At 48.5% G+C, this 20,399-nt stretch overlaps 1 protein-coding gene and 1 long non-coding RNA gene across 5 annotated transcripts in view; one reads left to right on the forward strand and one right to left on the reverse strand.

Moving 5' to 3' along the window:
- Nucleotides 1–881: 881 nt before the first annotated feature.
- LOC116754110 lies at nucleotides 882–8,555 on the reverse strand. Of its 3 annotated transcripts, none has more exons than XR_004349955.1 (4): nucleotides 6,934–8,554; nucleotides 3,518–6,286; nucleotides 1,916–2,835; nucleotides 882–1,326 (listed from the first exon to the last, which is right to left on the reverse strand). It is a non-coding gene; the product is annotated as an uncharacterized LOC116754110 (long non-coding RNA). The 3 variants fall into 3 exon arrangements; XR_004349954.1 differs by having other exon boundaries at nucleotides 1,916–2,546; nucleotides 2,779–2,835; nucleotides 3,518–8,553; XR_004349953.1 differs by having other exon boundaries at nucleotides 3,518–8,555.
- Nucleotides 8,556–11,777: 3,222 nt separating this feature from the next.
- Nucleotides 11,778–20,399, forward strand: part of PDGFC (platelet derived growth factor C) — a 218,314-nt gene continuing 209,692 nt past the window's right edge. Inside the window, exon 1 of one of the 2 annotated variants that reach the window (XM_032632290.1) lies at nucleotides 11,778–12,150. In XM_032632290.1, the coding sequence (XP_032488181.1) occupies nucleotides 11,928–12,150 (223 nt within the window). In that variant the 5' untranslated portion in view covers nucleotides 11,778–11,927. The remainder of the gene's footprint in view (nucleotides 12,151–20,399) is intronic. The other variant, XM_032632289.1, reaches the window with a different exon arrangement.

Raw genomic sequence — 20,399 nt, forward strand, 5'->3', positions numbered from 1 at the left:
ACACAGGTTGTTTCCCTTTAAAGAAAAATAAAGAAGATCCTTTAAGATGTAATTGTCTCCACACAAGAAAGACTATGAGAATGGATTTTTTTTCCAGTAAAAAAGAAACAAAGTGTATATTGAATCGGAAATTGTTGGAAACAGAATCTTGAAATCAACCAGGTAAACTTTCTTTTTTGCAGTTGTAGAAACTAAGGACAAGTTAACTTTTCCTTGCTGTTAAAGTCACAAATCTAATTGTGGTGGAACACAGAACTTCCAATTGTGTGTACTTCTCATCGTAACATGATGTCCTACAATAAATGAACATCCCGCATCAGCATTTGGTATACTGTAAAACATTTTAAAATCTTTCAAAATTAAATTACTAATGAAAGGTCAATCCTAGTTTCAGAAGTATATGCGACCTTTCTCCTGTGAAGTTTTGTGCCTGATGAACTTCAGGAGACACATTTACATGAGGCGGTGCTCGGAGACCCCATACCACGTCAGCTGCGAACGCATCGTTTCAGCATCTGTGGTGAAAGGAACAAGGAAACTATCATAGACGGCATTTTTATTTATTTATTTTCATTGAACTATAGTGGATTTACAATGTTACGTTAGTTTCAGGTGTACAACACAGTGATTCAATTTTTTTATAGACAGTATTTATTTATAAACAGTATTTTTACGTCGCAATAAATACAATCCATTTCCATGAACTTAAATCGTCATGAGAGTAATGATATTTTATCTAAGCTCATTAAGGAAGCTTTTTCCATTACTGTGTTATGAATTAATTTATTTCTAAGAATAAAATCTCAGCATGTGTTTTTTAAAAATTGTTTTTTATTGAAATATAGTTGATTTACAATGTGTTAATTTCAGGTACACAGCAAAGTGATTCAGTTATACATTCATATATATATATATACACACACACACACACACACACACACATATATATTTTTTCAGATTCTTTTCCTTATAGGTGTTAAAAATATTGAGTATAGTTCCCTATATGCTGTTTTTAATCATGAAGTGGCATGTTTGGTTCAGTCCACGACAGTTTCTTTATTTTGTAAGACATTAACTCCGAGCTGAGGTCTAATATTTCACAGTAAAATTAATTGCCCAAAGCACAGGAGATGCAAAGTGAATTGTCATTTCATTAAATTACTTTACGTATGAATCTTCATGAACAGCGACCCTTCATTTCCCATTTTAGCTCAGTGGCTCTTGAAATTTCTTCTCCCCAGGCGGCAACAGTCAGAAGTTATTATTTCAAAGCCACATGCTTGCACACACATACATGTTTTCAATTGTGACACACAAATTTAAAATCTAAAATTAAAAAGCAAAGGATTTCATTTGACATCATACTTTCAAAATATGAAGAAGATACTTTCCTAGAAGTTATTTTTCAAAATGATGACATCTAGGCTATAACAGATTGGCTATTAGAGTCTTGTGAACCATCTGTTACATAAGATTTTTCTATCATAACTCTATTTAAACCACTCAGGCAATATGAATTGGGCTGTTTGCCAGGCTTTAGAAACAACCTTGTAATATTGGAATGAGTATTACCATAGGACTTCTGAAAAGACAGATTCTGCATTGCTTCCAGTTTGGGAAGTGCTCACCTGGTCTTCTTTCAGCTCATCAAATAAATAAAATTATATGAATAATTTTCACTTAGGTGTGAGCCTAGAGATTTGTACATTTTGACTCCTGTTTTCCATAATTTAGCTCTTCCGTTTACAAGCTCCGCAACTCTGACTGACAGCCAAGCAAGAAAATGAACTCCACATGGCTCCAGTCTCCGTCACTATGTCGGAAGGAGCTGCTCCCCATTCATTTTTCTTCCATGAAGATTTATCATGGCTGTAACTGCATTTGGCTACTTCATACTTTTGTTAATTTCACTCACCAGCTATTAAAAGATGTGTTCAACACGGAAGTGCACACATGCGAGTTAAGTGCTGTGGTGGGCAGGCGGTCCAGGGGTGGTTGGACTGAAAACCAGAGAGAGAGAGTAGGCACGATTTCTGCCATCAAAGCATTTACAGTCAATTTCAGGGAGGGTGCATCAGCAAAACTGGAGGATATTATCATTAATTTGGGGGCAGTGGGGCTAAGGATTTGTCCTAGAAAGTTTTTGGAAGGATGAGACTTATCCTGGTGATGACTCAGTGATGGTGAGAAAAGGAGAGAAGTTAGGGAAAGACTTCTTTATTCAGCCAAAAAAATTACTTAGTGTTATCTTTATTTTAAGACACCATTAATGATAAAATCCTCCACTGAATTAATAACAGCCCTTTTGGAGAGAAAAAAAAGATGTTAGCTTGTACCTCTGACTTCAATGCTTAGATCGTGACTGGGCATCTACACGGCCTCCTGTACCAGTTGGACCCCTTCTGTTAGAGGCAGAGTGATGGTCGAAAGCAGGAACTCGAGAATTAGACTTACCAAGTTCAAGACCTGGCTCTGCCACCTACAGCCCGAGTGGTCTTAGGTAAATCGCTTGGCCTCTCTGTTCTTACTCTGCTTCTCTGTAAATCCTATTGAGCACACCCATCTCAGACAGAGAAAGACAAATACCATGTGGTATCACTTATACGTGGAATCTAAAATATAACACAGATGAACTTATATACGAAACAGACTCACGGACATAGAGAACAGACTTGTGGTAGCCAAGGGGGAGGAGGATGGGGGGGCGGATGGATTGGGAGTTTGGGGTTAGCAGATGCAAACTATTATATAGAGAATGGATAAACAACCAAGTCCTACCGTATAGCACAGGGTACTATATTCAATATCCTGTGATAAACCATCATGGAAAAGAATCTGAAAAAGAATGTATACATGTGTATAATTGAGTCACTCTGCTGTACAGCAGAAACTCACAGAACATTGAAAGTCAACTACACTTCAGTAAAATAAATTAAAAAGTAATACACCCATCTTGTATGTTTGCTGTGAGAATGAAGATGTGAGTATACATGAAATCTTTAGAATGGTGCCTGGTACAGTAGAGTTAGCGATGATTATTCGATGAGTGCAGTATGTTAAGTACTGGGGAAAAAGAAGCTGATAAGAAGAGTAAATCAGAATAGACGAAGTTCCAGATTGAGCTATCTATAACTGTGGAGTGAGCATAAGAAAAGAAGCAAGGACCAGCAAGTGTGAGTACAGGAACTGCGGTGCATCGGGAGTGTGAGACCCGGTGGGTAAGGAAGAGAAGATCACGCCCAAGGAGAAGGTTTTTCTTCTCCTGCGGTCAAGGGGGAGGCTCAGCCTTTTAGAGCAGGGATCTAGAGATGAAGAGATGAAGCTGGTAACCTGAGGACAGCTTTCAGGAACATTAAGAGCGGACTGGGCAGAGTGCAGTCTGCAGGGCTTTCTGCAGACTGTAGATAACGCAAGAGGACAGGTCACATCACAGGTGGAAACAAACACACGTGAAGATGACTGGATGCCCCAAATCAGGGGGATCTCACTGAGGGCAGCAATCACGCCTTTTATTTACCTTGTAGCTTCTTGGGTCCAGCAGCACGCATGCATCGAAGCTCCCGACAGATTGCCGTCTTGGTCAAGTCCATGATGACCTCAAGGTTAGAGGTAACAGAAACTCTGTCTCCTACTTAGAACGTTCACTTTTCCCCAGAAACAAGTTAGTCACCTCACTGCCTTTGCTTTTTCCTACTTCTGTCCTTCAGACACTGATGTGAATACAAATTATGATTTTCCCTCATCACGGGCTGTCAGACCCAGGAACACAGTAACGGCGATTTTATGGCAAAAAGTCTTCTCGCTAAGAATCAGGGCAACAGGGCCTTTTCCCTTTGGATGGTTTCAGAAGATTCATTTCGCATTTCTAAAGCCACTAAAAAGGCTATTCCATCCAAGACACCGTGATGGTTTCACTGACTGAGTGCCTAGCTCCTGTAGGCTTGGGGCACTGTCCTTTTGATGTGAGACCAGAATCAAAATGATGTATGTTTGTTGTTGGCAGTAGAATTTTTAAGTTACATATTTATGACTAAAACGGTGTGGAGTCATAAAATAAACACCAAGTGCTTAATATAAATGTACATTTCATAAGTCTGAAATGTCTTTTCGGAGACACTCGTGGAGGAATGAAAACGTGATGGTTTAAAGTGCCAGGACCGGAACCAAGTACCCGCATTCCAATTCTGGCTTCAATACTGATGCAGAAAACGCGGCCTCCGTGCACCGGCGCTGAATGGAATCTTGGAGACACAGCTGGGTGAAGTAGAAAAAGAAGAGCTTTAATACTTTTCCAGGCAAAGGGGGACACAGCAGGTTCCTGCCTTTGAAAACTGTGTGTCCCAACCCGGGAGGATTTGGTGAGGAGTTTTGCAGCAATGGCTCCAGGGCGGGGGTGCTGATAAGGACCAGGGTGTGTGCAGGGCCTGTGAGCCTTTAATCTGGCCTCAGGAGGTCTCCTGCCGAGCTTCTGTGCTTCCTGTCTTCTGGAATGAAGAATGCTTCATCTTCCATTTGATGGGGGTTTTAGTTCTGTAAACAACTCAAAGACATTGTTCTGTGCATCCCTGGAGGGGGAACCGGGACCCTGCCCCAAGGCTGCACCATTGTTTCTTGACTGCGCTTCCCTTGTCTCTGCATCTCCTCCCTTCCCTGATGAGCAACTGTTTGAACCTCCATGGGAAGGCCATGGACGCTGGAGCCTGCTACCTACAAACAAGAAATGGGGGACAGAAAGGCTTCCTAGACCAGGAGCCCCGCAGGGTCCTGCTTGGTTTTGCTACTCACAAACACGTGACTCTGGTCAAGTTACAAAGCCTTCCTGGGGCTCGGTTTCTCATCTTTAAAATGGGGATTGTATTAATAGTTACGCACAGAGTTAATTTATCCATCATTTGTAGAAACTCCACTGTAGAGTACTTCATTGTGGGCATTTCAATCAAAAAGGTAGTCATGTGATAACAGCTCTGCAAGATGTAAAGTGAAAATAGGCCGCTATACTTCACAGGCTAGGTGACGGTCCATTCGTGTACCAGACCACACAGCTTCTGAGGGATGGGACATTGCTTCCCCCTTCAGGGCTGAGATCAAATTCAAACAGAAATCTAGGCAGCCAGGAGGAAAGAGGTATTAGGAAGTGCTCTGAATTCCTAAAATAGTGTTTTTTAACAGTCCCATGGTATAATCGCTTGCCTCAGTAAGTGTGAAAAATAGTGGCTAGAATAATGGGCCAACACTCACATTTTTGTTTGGTTTTATGTGTCTACAAAGTCATTCAAGAAAGAAAAGAAAGAATGAATTGTTTTCCACACTAACTGTCTGATGGGACAAATATTGATACCATGAGTGTCTTTTCCACTTGTATATCCCTTCAGATACGAACGGAATTTATTTCAGGAATTAGAATTTCATTTGAAGACTTTTGCTCGCCTGAGGGCTTAACAGGTCGCTGGTTAGTTCTTGCCTTTGGGCTTTGAAAAACTCCAGCCTATCTAAAAATACCTTCACAAAATTATTAATGCAGATGCAAATTTGCCTTGCCATAGGGCTTTAAGAAAACACCGTAGACCAGGAATTTTGAATTAGAAACACGTGGAGGCGTGAAAGAAGCCTAGGCTCTGACACCTAGAGTTCGTCATAAATTCATTCTTCCAAGGGAACAACTGGGAAAAGAGTGTATTTCTTCCCAGCCCTGATGCTGTAATTCGGTAGCAATCATGAACAGCAAGAGAGGAATGAGAACTCCTTCCCCTTTGTCCTCAAAGACAAGGAGATAGATTCTTTGACATAACTGCCCACAGACGGTGCAGACTGAGGCATTCCCTGGATGACTAACTTGGCCAGGATAAACAGGATGCCCACGCCTTGGGTGGGCTTCGACCCCAGGCCAGCCTTAGTCACCACCCTACCTCCAGTGACCCAGATTCAGTCTGGCTCACATCTTTTACTTAGGCTGTTCCACAAAGATGCTAGCTGTCTCGGCACTGTGCTCTTGAACACGTGCGAGAGTTTGTCTACGTACACCAAGGTCTACCCCAGATCAAAGATGGGGAGGCCAGTCGTCATGAAGAAAACTCTGGGAAACATGCAAAAGCTTCACGTGGGAGCGCTTTGGTCCAAAATCCAGGGCCTCAGAGTGTCGAATGAAACGCACTGGTGTCTAAGGGGAGTCAGGAGACAAAGGTGACCTGTACCTGTCACCGGTAGTGTCACCCCAGGCAAATTCTCCATTAATTCTCCATCTCTCTGCAGTAACATGGGGGAAACTCTGGCTTTCCTCAAAGGACTGCTGGGAAGATGAAATGAGAAAATATATTTCAAGATATCTAACAGTTCCTGGGACATGGCAGGTGCTTCACAAAGTAAATCTGAATCTGAATGATTCTCCCCTCACTTTTACTTGCCCTGGTTGCCTTTCTGTTTAACTAGCAATCTGCAGAGAAAGGCATGCTTTTTACCCTCCTAATTTCACGAAGGACCAGTAAAAGATAATCCAGACAATGAGCAAGGACAGACTGTGGTCCGGGAAGATGGGGAAAGCATCAAAGCCAACTGTGCCCCTAGAAATAAAATTTGGGAAAATAAAACGATGCCTTAGGATGTCGCAAGGCTGTTTTAGGATAGACGAGGGCAGGCACTTTTCTGACCATAAAGATGACAGACGGCTGAGAGCAGTAATCACAGTAGAAAAGGGTTCTGACAACTCTTTGAACTATCCTGAACTTCAAAAGCAATCGAGGGATCCTTGATGTAAGATGAGTTAAGCTCTCTGTCTCTGCCTGCTAACAAGCGGCACTCTTTTCACATTCGTGAAGCTGTATACTAGGCTCTGGGCCCCTTACACGAAGGCTGACAGCCAAGGAAAGACTGCCCTTGAGACAATGATCACAAAGCGAGAGGGTCCTTCTCTCATGACCTCTGAAAGAAGGGGCTCACTGTCTGAGAAAGGAAGATCCGTGGCCGTGTCTTGAGTTCTTTACTACGATTTCTCACCACGTGGACAGAAGCCTTCAGAGCCTACACGATTTCGGGGGAGAGAAAAAGGACATTTATTGACCACGGGATATGATCAAACACAGTGTTTGGTGGTTGTCCGAATTTTCAGGGGGCGTCCCGATCTCAAGATTGTTCCGGATGCCACCCGTGGGACTCTGTGGAACAGCAGATCGGATGTCCGTGCTTGGCTAATGACGACAGAATTTCCTTACGATTTACAGCTCACTTATGTACTGTACTATTTTTCTTTACCTCGGAACCACACCTGGCATCTTTTGATGATACCAAACAGGTATTAAACATGAAAAGGTGGCTACCCACGCGTAACTTATTGTTTTCCTGAATTCAATACAATTCCTGACACTTGCCTTAGTCAGTGGTTTCCAAACTCTTTTTTCTCCCTTTCTTTCTGGTTATCAGTAGAATTTCTCTTTCCCAACCAGGATCGTAACAGGTGAAAGAGAACTACCGTGACTGGATGGACTTGGGGAGGAGCACCTACTCATCCCTTGTTGCCAGCCTCCAGGCACCTCTGAGTTGAGGCCAGGAAATTGGTCCTAGTCCTGTATCATCACAGAAGCACGATTAAGTTGAAAAAGAATTGGCATCACTAGCTTAGAGAATGGAAGAATTCTAAGAATTTTCAATTCTCCATATACACTGGAGACAGACTCCAGTGTAAACGTCTCCTGTAAGGAAAAGGGGCAGAGAGGATTCTAGACCCAGGTTGTGCTGTTTGCTAGCAGTGAAGCCAGCCTAAGTCCGGGGTCTCCCGTCTCCCGGAGAAACAATCTTTCGCTGTGGTGTCTCTGAGTTGGCCAGGGCTCCTCTTTCTTTGGGGCTGTTTCTGGCTCCTTACACGCTCTGGGTTCTGAGTCAGACAAACACTTCTGAGATTTTGACAAAAAACCTTTGCACACTCAACCGTGATTTCCGGAAGGAAAGAGCAGCTTGAGTTCAATGGGCAAAGCCACCTCAAGGCCTGTCCTTATCTCCCGTTTCTCTGGGCCACACACCTTTAGCTTCCCACCTCTGGACTCCCCTCCCTCAAAAGGCCACAATGAGAAAGTACATCTGCTCCTCTGAGAGCGGGCCCCTACACAAGCCTCTACCGTTTGCCTCGGCAGGCAAGGCTTTCTGATTCCAGCTGCACATGGGGAGGTAAGGGGTGACTGATCTAGATAAACAAAATATAAGGAAGAGTGTATTTTCTGTTTTTAGGGTGGAAAAACAGAGTATTAATATATCCTGAGATGTCTGAAGAGAGCGAGGTCATGTGTTTCTCGGGGTAACTGGAGAGACTGGAGAAAGAAAAGCATGATTCTGAGAGAGATTTTACTGCACTTCTTCTTTCCCCCAGAACAGTCTTTATTCCTGCTGTGATCTGTGGGCATTCACTTTGCTTACTAACGACAGCCCCAGCTCCCAGCCTCATTTAAATGTGTATAGAAGTGTTGCTGGGCTTCCCTGGTGGCGCAGTGGTTAAGAATCCACCTGACAATGCAGGGGACATGGGTTTGAGCCCTGGTCCTGGAAGATCCCACATGCCACGGAGCAACTAAGCCCATGCACCACAACTACTGAGCCTGTGCTCTAGAGCCCGTGAGCCACAGGCACTGAAGCCCGTGCACCTAGAGCCCATTCTCCACAACAAGAGAAGCCACCGCAATGAGAAGCCTGCGTGCAGCAACGAAAACCCAATGTGGCCAAAAATAAATAAATAAATTTATTTAAAAAAAGAAAAAAGAAGTATTGCTAGTCATTCTAGAAAGTAGTGGACGCTTCAGTTCATAGCAGTCTGAACTTCAGAAACTCCTACTCACTCATCTGCCACTAAAATACTGAAAAGTTCTGGGAAAAGTCAAAATCGTTTTGCACGTGTCCCTGTGTGTGTGTGTGTGTGTGTGCGTGTGTGTGCGCATGTGTGTGCGCGCGCGTGTGTGTCAGGACTGGATCAGAAGAAGAGCAAGAAAACTTGTAATATTTGATTTTCTGGGCAAAATATACGGCCCCATGGCTCCTGCCCTCCTGAGTGGTAAGTGATTAGTTGAATGGATAGTTGGCTTTAAATCTTATTTCATTCCAAAAAAAAAAAGTTAATAGCGATACCCACCCTCCCTCCCCCCAAAAATGATCATTGCTAATAACTGAGTACCTTCCGGCATGTTCCTGATCAGGCATTTGTAGGTGGCACTCCACACATATTCAGCCGGAGTGGGCACGCCTGCCGAAGGTTTAAGAAAACACGAAAACCACAAAGAATGTTCCCAATTATTTTCTCCTGGTGGGCGGAACAGATGCCTTTCCTCAAGGAAAATGCTTTAGGCCAAAACAAAGCCATATCCATTCAGAATCTATTGTTTAGTAACTGTGCAGACTCCGGGTTATATAAAATTTAGATGCAAGGATCCCACTTTCCTAGGAAGGGTTTATAAGCAGAATGGAGCAGAGGACGATACAGTGTTAAAACAATCAACCTTGCCAAGGCCAAGGGCAGTTCAAGAGACACTAGTGCAAGGACACAGAAGGGAACCCAGGCAATGGAGATGTGGGAGGATTTGCTCTGGAGTCCTGCAGGGGCACCCGGCTGGCTTTATTTATAAGGCCAGTGCCAAAGCAATCTGTAGACTATGGATGAGGTGAAACGCAGAGGTGGAGGATTATTCTAGATCGTGTGTAACTTTTCAAATACAACCTCCATGCTGAAAGTCCAGGGCGAACGTAAGTGACTCCAATCAAGAAACCTGTCAGTTTCAGTCACGAGTGTTTCTTTATGAGCTCCCTGGGCCAGGCACTCTTCTAGCCAATATGAAAGGATACAAAAGAAAGGGTAGTCATCACCCTTATAATCTCGTGAGAGCAAATGGATTAAATCTGTACACACACACATACACACACGCTACGTGGGTGGTCATCAAACTCAACGATATAGACATATAACAGCGTCATTTAGAAAAATCCTGATAAGGAAATTAAAAGTACCGAATTCGAAAAACCGGGAAGCGATTGGTTTCAAGACAAATAGATTAGAGTGTGTTCATAAAGCATGTCTTCTACATACCGAATCTCCTTAAGCTATTAAAACAGGGAACTCTCCCCCAGATCCACTGCGCAAATATGGATTCACACTGGCCTTGAGGGGCTGCTCAAGTGAAGACACTACCAAGGCCTGTGTCTGCTACACTGCGGCGTCTTCACCGTCAGAGACTGGGCTTTCCTTATCGGGCTTAACATCCTGCCCTCTGAAGACAGAAGTGGGGAAGCAGCAAGAATGAACCCATGGGAGAGGTGAGCAAAGGCCTCAAAGGGGAATTGAGCCTCGAAGAATTTTAAGAGGGGAAAAAAGAGAAGAGAACTAAGATGTTACAAGCAGAGAGGTGAAGTTGGCTGGGCTCGGTGGGCATCCGAGCAGAGGAAGGGGGCTTACCACGTTCAGCGGGAAGGCTCCGCCCCTAGTTGGGTCCACGGTGGGGGTGTCCCCGCCCAGGCGTCCCTGGACCTTTCCCAGGGCGGCTCCCCTCCGTACTCACCGAGGGCCTAGCCGGGCCGGGAAGGGCAGCTGGCTCCTTCGGCGGGAGCCCTGAAAGTACGCCCGTATTTCAGCTCGCCCCTCGGGCTCCATCCTTCACCCGGCCTTACCTGGTCCTGTCGTTCGCCTCGGTTCTTTGACAGGAGGTGGGCGCTCTTTGTGCTTTGCCTGCCCTGGCACTTGCTTGACAACTAATTTGAGGCAGGCTTCACGAGGTCAGAGACTTTTGCCTGGTTGCATGTCTGCAGCTTTAGAACAGTGCCCGACTCAGGAGGCATTCGGTCCCTACAGTGTTTGTTAAAGGAATAAATGGTGTTCTATCCCGGCCATTTGTCTTTACTTTTACTTTTTTCCACTCCCTGCTTCAGAGGGCTGGAAGCTGGAGGCAAAGACCTCCCTGCGTTCCGGCTTCCCTTCTTCCTCGGGCGCAGAAAGCCTGGCCGAGGGTCGCAGCCCGGCCCTCTGGGGACGGGGATGCCCTCGGGAAGGAACGAGGAGCCCCGGCCCGGGGGGGGGAGGGCCGCGCGGAGGCGGGGAGGCGCAGGAAGTTCTTTCCTCGTCCCCCGGCTCGGGCAGCGCCGCCGCGCCCAGCCGGCTCGTCGCGTGGCGCCCGGGGAACCCGGGCCGCATCCCCCCGCCGGGGCCCCGCGGCACCCCGCGCGCGCGCGCGCCGGCACCTGCCGGACCGCCCGGGCGCGCGGGACCCCGGCCACCCCCCCGGCGCCGGGAAGGTGGGGAAGGGGAGGGGACACGCGAGGTCCACGCCGGCCTGCTCCGCGCCCGGGGCCCGCTCGCCGCGCCGCCCGAGCGCTGGGGAGGGGACGCCCGAGCGGCCCCCGCGCGACCCCTGCCCGACCTCCGGCGCTGCGCAGGGCGGGCGCGCGGGACCGCCTCCAGGTGCTCGATCCGCGCCGCGCGCCGGGCGGGCAGCGCGTCCCGCGGCCTCCGCGCGCCCGGCCCTGGGCGGCCTTGGCCGGGACCCCGGCCCCGCTCGGGACACCCCCCGGCCCCGGCGCCGCGCCCGCGCCTGGGCCTCCCCTCCCCCTCGAGCTGGGGGCGGGGCGGCCGCGGCGCCCGGAGAGCGCCCCGACCGGCAGCTCTGTGATCGCTTGGAAGGTGCCGGCCGCCCCGCGGGCTGCAGGCCGGCCCCGCGCGACCCCCGACCCGCCGCCGGGCCGTCGGCCGGCTGACAGGTGCTCGGGGCCCTGGCCGGGGACTCCTCGGCGGCGCGCGCGGCCCCCGCGTCCCCCCCTCCCCCTCGCCTTCGCCCCCATCCCCCCCCCCCGCCGCCGCGGCGCGGCGCAGGATCTGTTCAGACCTCGGGGAACTGGTTCAGGTCCAGGTTCTGCTTTGATCCTCGGCGCAAACTGGAGACGCCGAAGAGGGCCCTCGGAGAAAGCCTTGGATGGGAGGATGTGGGAAGGAGCCCGCGGGGCTCGGCGGTGCTGAGCCCGGCCCGCAGCCCCGCCGCCCCAGTGCCCGCCGCCCGCGCGCCCGCCCGCTCAGCCCAATGCTCCTCTTCGGGCTCCTGCTGCTGACATCCGCCCTGGCCGGCCAGAGACCCGGGACCCGGGCTGAGTCCAGCCTGAGCAGCAAGCTCCAGCTCGCCAGCACCAAGGAGCAGAACGGTGAGTGCCCCCGCTCCGTCCCCTGCCGCGCCGCCCGCGCCGCCCGGCGCGCCCGGGCGGGACGCACCCCGGCCCCCGCGCCGCGTTCGCGGAGTTTCCTTGCAGCCTGCGGCTGGGGCAGCGGCCGCCGGGCTCCAGCGGGGCAGCCTGAGTGTCCCCGTAGGCGCCGCCGCAGCGCGGACATGCTGGGAGCCCTGGGGGGCGTCAGGGCCAGCGCGCTTGCAAGACCTCTCGTCGCCGGAGTCCTAAGTTCGAGAACTGCCTCTAGACCCGAGTCCGACACGAACGCGTCCTGGCATGTTTGACTCTCCTCCGAGCTTTTTGCCCTGGGGAGGGGTGTCCCAGGACGTGTGTCAGCCGCATTAATTGAAGCGCTCGCGGTGGAAAGGCATCAATTAATCAGTAAGTAGATAGCAAGCCAAGAGGTCGAGGGGCCCCGTGGACGTGTGCTGGGGGGAATTAAAAAAGTGTATTTCTCTTGTGCTCTTTTTTTATTTATTTATTTTTTTAATGTGCCTTTGTACTCCTGAAGCCCTTACCTTTCTGGTGGTGTGTTTTTCTATGCGATGGTGAGTGACTGCTAGTTTGTGTGTGCTGGAAACGACTTAATCCTGCATAGGAAATGAGAATTACTTTCACCTTTCAAGTGTACCTGAAATGTTTAGAAAACTCTCAGATGCAAGTTCCCTTGGGCTGGGATCGCACAGAGCCGGAGAAAGGCTCCTTTCATAAAGCCAGGGCTGCTTCAGGGTGTGTAATTTGCTTAGCCTCTGAACCCCATATGATTTACATCATTCAATTTCTAAACCCTTTTGCGCTTGATCTAACATTATGAAGTCATTTTTGAGACTACTTTGTAAATAGAAATTTTATACTGCACATGAAACCGCAATGTCCATGCAGGCTGTCTAAAATTAGAATATTAAACACCCTGTTTACAAGTGGCGGCTCTCGGTGTTATTTGAAAAGAAATGTACATGTTTTTACTGCTTTGTATGCCATCTGTTCAGAATGCAAGAAGGCTGTCACTTCATGAACCGTGCGAAGCGAACGTGAGCCGCGTGTGCCGGAGATCAGGATGCCCTGAACTGTGTTTTTAAGTCACAAGCAACTTTTTCTGTAGGTTTTGGGGGGGGGGGGTGTCTCAGAGCTTCAAGTTTGGATTGAAACGCTCCAGAGTGTTCACCTTTAAGAAAGCACAGAAAGTTCTAGAGTCCAAAAAGAGAGAAAATAAGGATTCCTGGGACCTTTGTAGCCGTTATCTGTACTCGCTGTTTGGGCAGCAAGACAAGGCAATCACATTTATCAGCGGATGGTACTGTGGTTGCTTCTTCCGACTTGGTGATGCCATGGGACTTGGTGATGCGATGGGACTTGGTGATGCGATGGGACTTGGTGATGCGATGGGACGGGGCACCTGCAGGCTGCTTGAGCTGCTGATCAAAGGGATCCACGGCCAATCACGGGGACTGCAGAGGGCCGGGGGCGCGGGGACAGGGCGGGGGGGGGCGAGGGGGGGATCAAAGAAGCCACAGCGCCACTTGTACCCTGGCAGGAGACGGATCAGACCAACCTCTGTTCTTTATCACGTAAAATAAATGCCCAGTTCAAAATATCGCTTCTGACTGGACCAGGTTTCCCCAAATGACCATGCACCGTATCCCTGGCTCCTGGCTTCTGTTTTTTTTTTTAATTTTTTCCATCCCAAGTCCTTTCTCCTAATGCTCTGACTTACTTATCAGGCCTGTTCTGGCATCTCTCATCTTCCCGAGTCCCTTCGCGACTTGTACTTGTCATTGTCCTCTCCTTGCCTTTCTTTCTTGTGGTCCACGTGCCATCGTCGCTTTGTAACGAGGCCCAGAACTTTCACCGGGGTCTTTGGCCACTTTCCGGGGTCGATTCACCCCCCTCCTGAGAAGTGTGTTCGTGAAGCCAGGCCACACACATTGTGTTGCCGTCAGAGGCTGGGCCATTTCCATTCCTAAGATGCATGATGCTAAAAATAGCCGGGTGGTTTCCTAATCTGTGTGCAGAGGACTGGTCTATGTTTAGCCTTTGGGAGGGTTGGCAGCCGGAAGTAAGTGGAGGTGGAGGAACCGCTCACCTTGCGTGCTCAGCCTGAGAAGCGGGGCGGCCAGCGCTAGGGGGCGGTGTAGAGCTATCTTCCCGCGCATGGAAGGTTCCAGGATGCGAGGGTAACAGGTGGGTGCTGAGGAAGATCCCCCAGGAAAGTGAGCGGCTTTGCTGGAACTTTCTCCTCTTTTTGTGGCTTTCAACTTTTCCATTCCGTCATGTGGGCATTTTTTTTTTTTTTTGCCCTCTTACTGAATTATGATTGGTTTCTGATTGCCCTGTTGCTTCTCTCAATGTAGATGAGAGTCTAGTTCCCCCAGTACAGACCCACCTGAGGGTACCACATGGAAAACGCCATTCACCCAGTCTGTGCACTGTGTCATATTCAGAAAGGTCTTCGCACAAGTGCTAAATGTGAGATGTCCAGATTGATCTGTTGTGACAGTCGGAGGTCATTCTGTCCACCATTGACCACCCCCCTCCCCGATGGATGGTTACTCTCTTCCCTGGAGAATTCCAGAGTCTCCTGTGGGGTTGACTCCATCAGATCCCCAGGCCTGCTTAGTTTCAAAATCAACTGGGTGTCCTGAGCCCTGTCAAACATGGAAATTGATTGCTCTAACCGATGCTGGGCACTTGGATTTAGACCGGGGCAAGGGAGGCACTTCAAAATTAGGTGTGAGGGGTCAGTGTCACTTACCCTGTTTTAGTTAGTTGTTTCTCTCCTCAAAACTCTGTTGCAGTTCTTGCCACTTTACTGGAAAAATAATTTTATCCTCCAGTACTATGAGGTGCCTTTGTGTCTTTTTTTTTTTTTTTCTTTTGGTCTCGCTGCGCAGCTTGTGGGAGCTTAGTTCCCAGACCAAGCATTGAACCTGGGCTCCATGAGTGAAAGCGCGGAGCCCTAACTAACAGCTGGACCACAGGGAACTCCCGCCTTTGTGTCTTTCATTCTTAATCTGACTGCTGACAATGAAGTCTCACATATCCACCAAGGATCTGCCCCCAGATTTAACGTAGAGAGGGAGATGGAAGATGAGAACGCCGACGCAGGTAGGGTTTCTGGCCTGGACGCGCTGTACGGCCATGGGGAAATGAGTGTGGTCTGCATGCACTCCTTTTAGGAGAGGACTCCTCCCAGGAAATGGGCGCGTTCTGGGATGCTGCTTCCGGGCTGTAGCAGAGGGAATCAGGCGCGTCTCCAGCGAAACGGAACACAGCTTACTTTGTTTACCGCGTGTGTTTAGCCCCAGTAGACGCCAGTCACAGGGTTGTCGGTGGGATGAGGCCTCACCCACTTTGTGTCCCTGGGGAGGGATTTTAATTTACCCATAGCCCTGAAACATGCTTCTGACTGTTCTATTAGCTGTTGTGAGTGTAGATTTGGGATATGTCTCTGTTGATTAGGGTTTTCCTTACGAACGTTATTTTAAAAAATTTAAGTGCAGTTGATGTATAATGTTAGGTAAGTTACAGGTGTACAATGTAGTGATCCATGATTGTTAAAGGTTATCCTCCGTTTATAGTTACTGTAAAATATCGGCTACATTCCTGTGTGGTGTAATATATCCTCGTAGCTTATTTTCAACATAATAATAGCGTACCTTCTAATCCCCTACCCCAGATTGCCCCTCCCCCTTCCCTTTTCCCACTGAGCATCGTTTATTGTTTGCGCACTTGTCCTCAAGGGCTTCTGTGGCCTGTGTGGCCATTTACTTTGGGGACAGATGGTCCCCTGGTGCCTCGCTCAGTACGTGTGCCTTGTGTTTACGGCTTTTCAGTGCGTCTCTTTCAGTGCCAGCTCACCCCTCCTCCCATTGCCAGTGTGCCCATATCCACTCCCCACCCCTCTGCCCTAGGTAGCAGCTTCAAAGCTGTATTTGACTGCAAGGCAGATCGCCACAACCTTTAGAATAGTGTCCAAGAGTACATAGCTCTGCCCGAGGACCCAGGGGACTTTCCTGTTGGTCTATAAGTTGTCGTGCATGACCTTTGTGACATTTATTTTTGTTATCTAGAGGGTTTTTTTTGTGTTTTTTAACTTCCTCCTGGTTCTCTGCTCTGTTTGGGGTAGTTGAGGAAGTTGGAGAAGCGAAGCACCATTACGTAATGATGAATATTGCTTTTCACCGTAGGTGACAAAAAATCCCCCTTCTATTCTATGGTGACATTTCCTCTTCTCCCAGCTGTTACCTTCTACCATTAATCTTATAAACTTGGTGTTTACCTCTGAAAGGTAATTAGAAAGTAAAAAGGTCTGTACGAAGCCTCAGGGACTATATATCATTTGTTGAATAGTTGTAAATAGATGCTGGGGGCCGACTCTACACTTTCCTCCTTGGTGTATTTTGTAGTGCCCTGTGTCGGGCACCAACGTCTTAGCTTGGTTTATTCTTAGTTCATCCTTCCTGAAACTTATTCCTTACATATCTTCTTGACATTCTCTTCTACTACATGTTTTTTTTTCAACATTTTGGTGCAAAAAATTGTTCTATCTATAAACTTGCACACTTTTTGTAGAAATAGAAATCTAACGATAATGTGATGTGTGTTAAATAAAAGATAATTGAATCAGTGCATTTGTAATGTCCACCTTCCCCCCGAAATGTTCCCAAGGCTGCTAAACATTTCCCTAGATGCTTCTTTTTTTTCTAAGAAATTTTATTTTATTTTATATCAGAGCATAGTTGATTAACAATGTTGTGTTAGTTTCAGGTGCACAGCAAAGGGATTCAGTCGTACGTATACATACATCTATTCTTTCTCAAATTCTTTTCCCATTTAGGCTATTCCAGAGCACTGAGCAGAGGGGAGGTTTCTGTTTGTATCAACCAACATGGTAGAAGTCGTAATAAAAGTCCCTTCATTTACTTGGCCTGCTTTCGATGCCTCTGATGGTTCTGTTTGCAAGTGTTATCTGTAGCCAGAATATCTCTGTATGACGCCATATAATTTCTGAACGCTCGTTGGTTAAACAGTCTCTGTGAATTATTTTTCTCTACCACTGCCTCCACCTGTGATTTTTTTCCCTCGCGTCCCCCTTCTCTGTCTCCTGAGGATACGTCTAGTGGTCGATTTTTGGCTGGTAAGCACGGGGTACGACCACACCCATCGTGGAAATACTGAAACATCGCCAGTGGGTTGAGAAGGAACCTGGCCACTCCTCCAGGACAGATGGAGCATCTTTGAGCAGAAGCCACAGCGTTAATGCCCGGCACAGCTGGGGACATCGGGGACACTGCTCCAACCCTGCTGGCCTCCTTCCTGATGGATCCCTCCTGCGCCTGCCACACTGATGCTTAAGCCTTTTGACACTTTCAGCTATGGACAGCTTAGTTCACAGGGGAGTTAAAACTCCTGTCTCTTCTCCCCATTGCTGGGCACTCGGGCCCGACCCACCTGCAGCTTGAAGGACCCGGAGAGAAGAAAGGGTACAGCCTCCTTCAAGCCTCCTTCCTGCAGCTTCTTTGCTTCGAGCCTGTCAAGGGTGGCGGCCTGGGGGTGAGACGTGGCAGGGGACATGGCACGCGTGGCGTGGGATTGCAGCCCTCAGGTGCCTGTTCCTGGTTCCCCAGGCAACACCGGGCAGCTGCTTTGGCCTGGGTACCACCTTCCTGCCATCTGGGTTAAAGAGACCACCTTCTCTGCGAGGTCTTTTTTCTAACCGCTTTCATTAACCACCCCTGTTTATCACGTCAAGGGAAATTCACTGCATAGCACTTACCACTGTGATATTCTGCTTGTTTATTGGTTTATTTATTGTCTCCCTGCCACCCCTGTTGAATGTAAGGCCCCTGAGAGCGTGGCCCTGTCAGACTTGCCCTTTATGGGTGCGCCAGCACCTGGAACGAAGGGTGGCATAGAGTAAATATTTGTTAGACGGTTCTGGATGCGGTGCCTTGCTTAAGCAGGACTCTGGTATTGCCTGGAACGGCAGCCCGTCTTGGAAGGTGGCTTTCTGATACTGGAACTTTCACCATTGCTTGACTTTTTGCAAGGGAAGATGCGCTTGCTTATTGGTTGCGATGGGAGCCCCCAGTGAGGGTTCTACTTTGTCATCTTGGTAAATGTACCACGTGACCAGGAGCGTGTGTACCAAGCCGGTGGGTAGGTTTTCTAGAAGCGGTGCTAGTTACTGTCTTAAAAGTGCCACGGGGCTGTGCACCTCTGTAGTGCTGCAGCTGGGTCGCACGCATGTGATCTGGACCCAGGACTGCGCGGAATGGTGAGGTTGAATGGCTGACACACTCCAGCATCAGTGTGCTTCCCACCTTCTGCTTGTGGCTCACGGAGAACGTGCACAGGATAGAAATCCGCAGTAATTCTGGCAGGTGGAGCGTCAGGGCCGGAAGGGTCCCAGGAGTCCATCCACAGCGATGTGTACCGTGAGGCCTAGACCACCGAGGTGACTTTGTCAAGGTCGCGCTGGAGGGTAGCCGGGTTCGACGGCTTGTGGGCTGATATGTTTTCCTTCCATGGGAACCAGTGAGGCAAATGGCGTTCTAGTTTCAAAATTCCAACACTTGGCATAAATGCATTTCTTTCCCGTTCTGGGAGGTTTTGTGCTTTGGGGGTTGTAAGGGCAGCTCGGGCTCCCTTGATCCTGAAACATTCTTTACTGGCACGCTAAGGACAACAATCTCGGAATAATCCTATTAACGACGCAGAGCAGATACTCTGGCCAAGGTCTACGGTAACACCTCTGTTGGGGTAGAAATCCGCCAGTTTGGCAAATGACTTGAAATACTTCCTTTAGAATTGTTACTGTGATGGGCTGGGATCGAATTTCCAGCGGGTCCGTGGATGAACAATGTTGATTGGCATATTTTGCCATATTTCTTGATGCTGAGGGGGCAGGTTGACATGGGAAAGCTTGGTTCCACTGGGAGGTTTTCTTTTCTTTCTTTCTTTCTTTCTTTTTTAACAATTTTGAACATTTTATTTAGCAGGGTGTCTCAGTGGTGAAGTGCCGTAGAAGTGGTAAATGAGCATGGTTTAGTGAGCTCCAGAACGCACAGCCTGTTATTCTGTTGCAGTGGATGTAATGAGTGACTTTAGCCTTTACTTACCCTATATCATACAGGGCATCTATTCAGAGGTCCAGACTGCTCTTACATCAAGAGCATCAAGGAGATAAACTCGGAGCTGTGGACTCGAACAGCTTGCCTAAAACGGAATTCATTTACCTTTGTAAAAAAACTTTGTTTACAGAGTTCAGAATCTGAGAACGAGTGAGCTACAGTTATAAAGAGGAGTTATGTTAATTACGTTTATCCTTAAAGCCAAGTTCGTAAGCGTGATGTTTCTGGTAGCATGAGCTCATTCTGTGGTTTAGGTCGGGAGGATACATTGCAGATGGAGTTCAGCCCCTCTTATCTGCCATCTGCCTTCACGTCGGGCTCTCTGCCCCACCTTCGAGTGGTTATTCCCAGTCCCCTGGTGAGGGGGCAGCCTCCCCCCTTGGACATCTGCCTTGGTGCAAAGCCAAACCATCTTTGCCAGGCTAGCTTCACTAATTTAGCTTTCGTGGTGTTAGGCTTAATTCCTTTTTATTTTCAAACTGTGATTTTTTTTTTTTTTTTTTTTTTTTTTTCGGATTTGGCATTTTCCCCATTGAAGAGTAGTTGAACCATCTCTCAATTAAGGGATGGTGTGTCGGGTTGTTGCAGTGTCTGGGGGCGGCAGGCAAAGCGGGTGTCTGGCTCTTTGAGAGAAAACACCATCCCCAGACAGCACGAGGCCCGTCGATGGCAGCCAGCGCAAGGACGCGGCTTTGCGTTGCACCTGTATACGCTGCGCGCTGATGAGAAGCCGGGACGCGCTCCCGGGAAGGGCAGTATTTGGATGCCGCCACGGGGGGCGACTCAGTGGGACCAAAGGGTCCCTGGTGGGTCTCTGGTCTTGTGATGTTGATGATGACTCCCCGAGAGCCCGCTGGGTGCGGCGCTGGTGCTCAGTGTTTGCAGACAGTCCACAGTTCATCTCTGTGACCCCCCGCCCCCGCCACCACCGTGCGCTATTGGGAGGAACACCGAGGCCAGGCTGGCCAAGTAGCCAAGGTCGCGCAGCTGGTGAACGTTTGGACCTGGCTCTGACTACAAGCCAGGACTCAGCCACGCGCCTCCCCCGTCATGAGTTAATGGTCTAACGTTTTATTAGAACATTGTTTTTAAACA

The sequence above is a fragment of the Phocoena sinus genome, chromosome 5 (assembly GCF_008692025.1).
Source record: "Phocoena sinus isolate mPhoSin1 chromosome 5, mPhoSin1.pri, whole genome shotgun sequence".
Lineage (NCBI taxonomy): Eukaryota > Metazoa > Chordata > Mammalia > Artiodactyla > Phocoenidae > Phocoena > Phocoena sinus.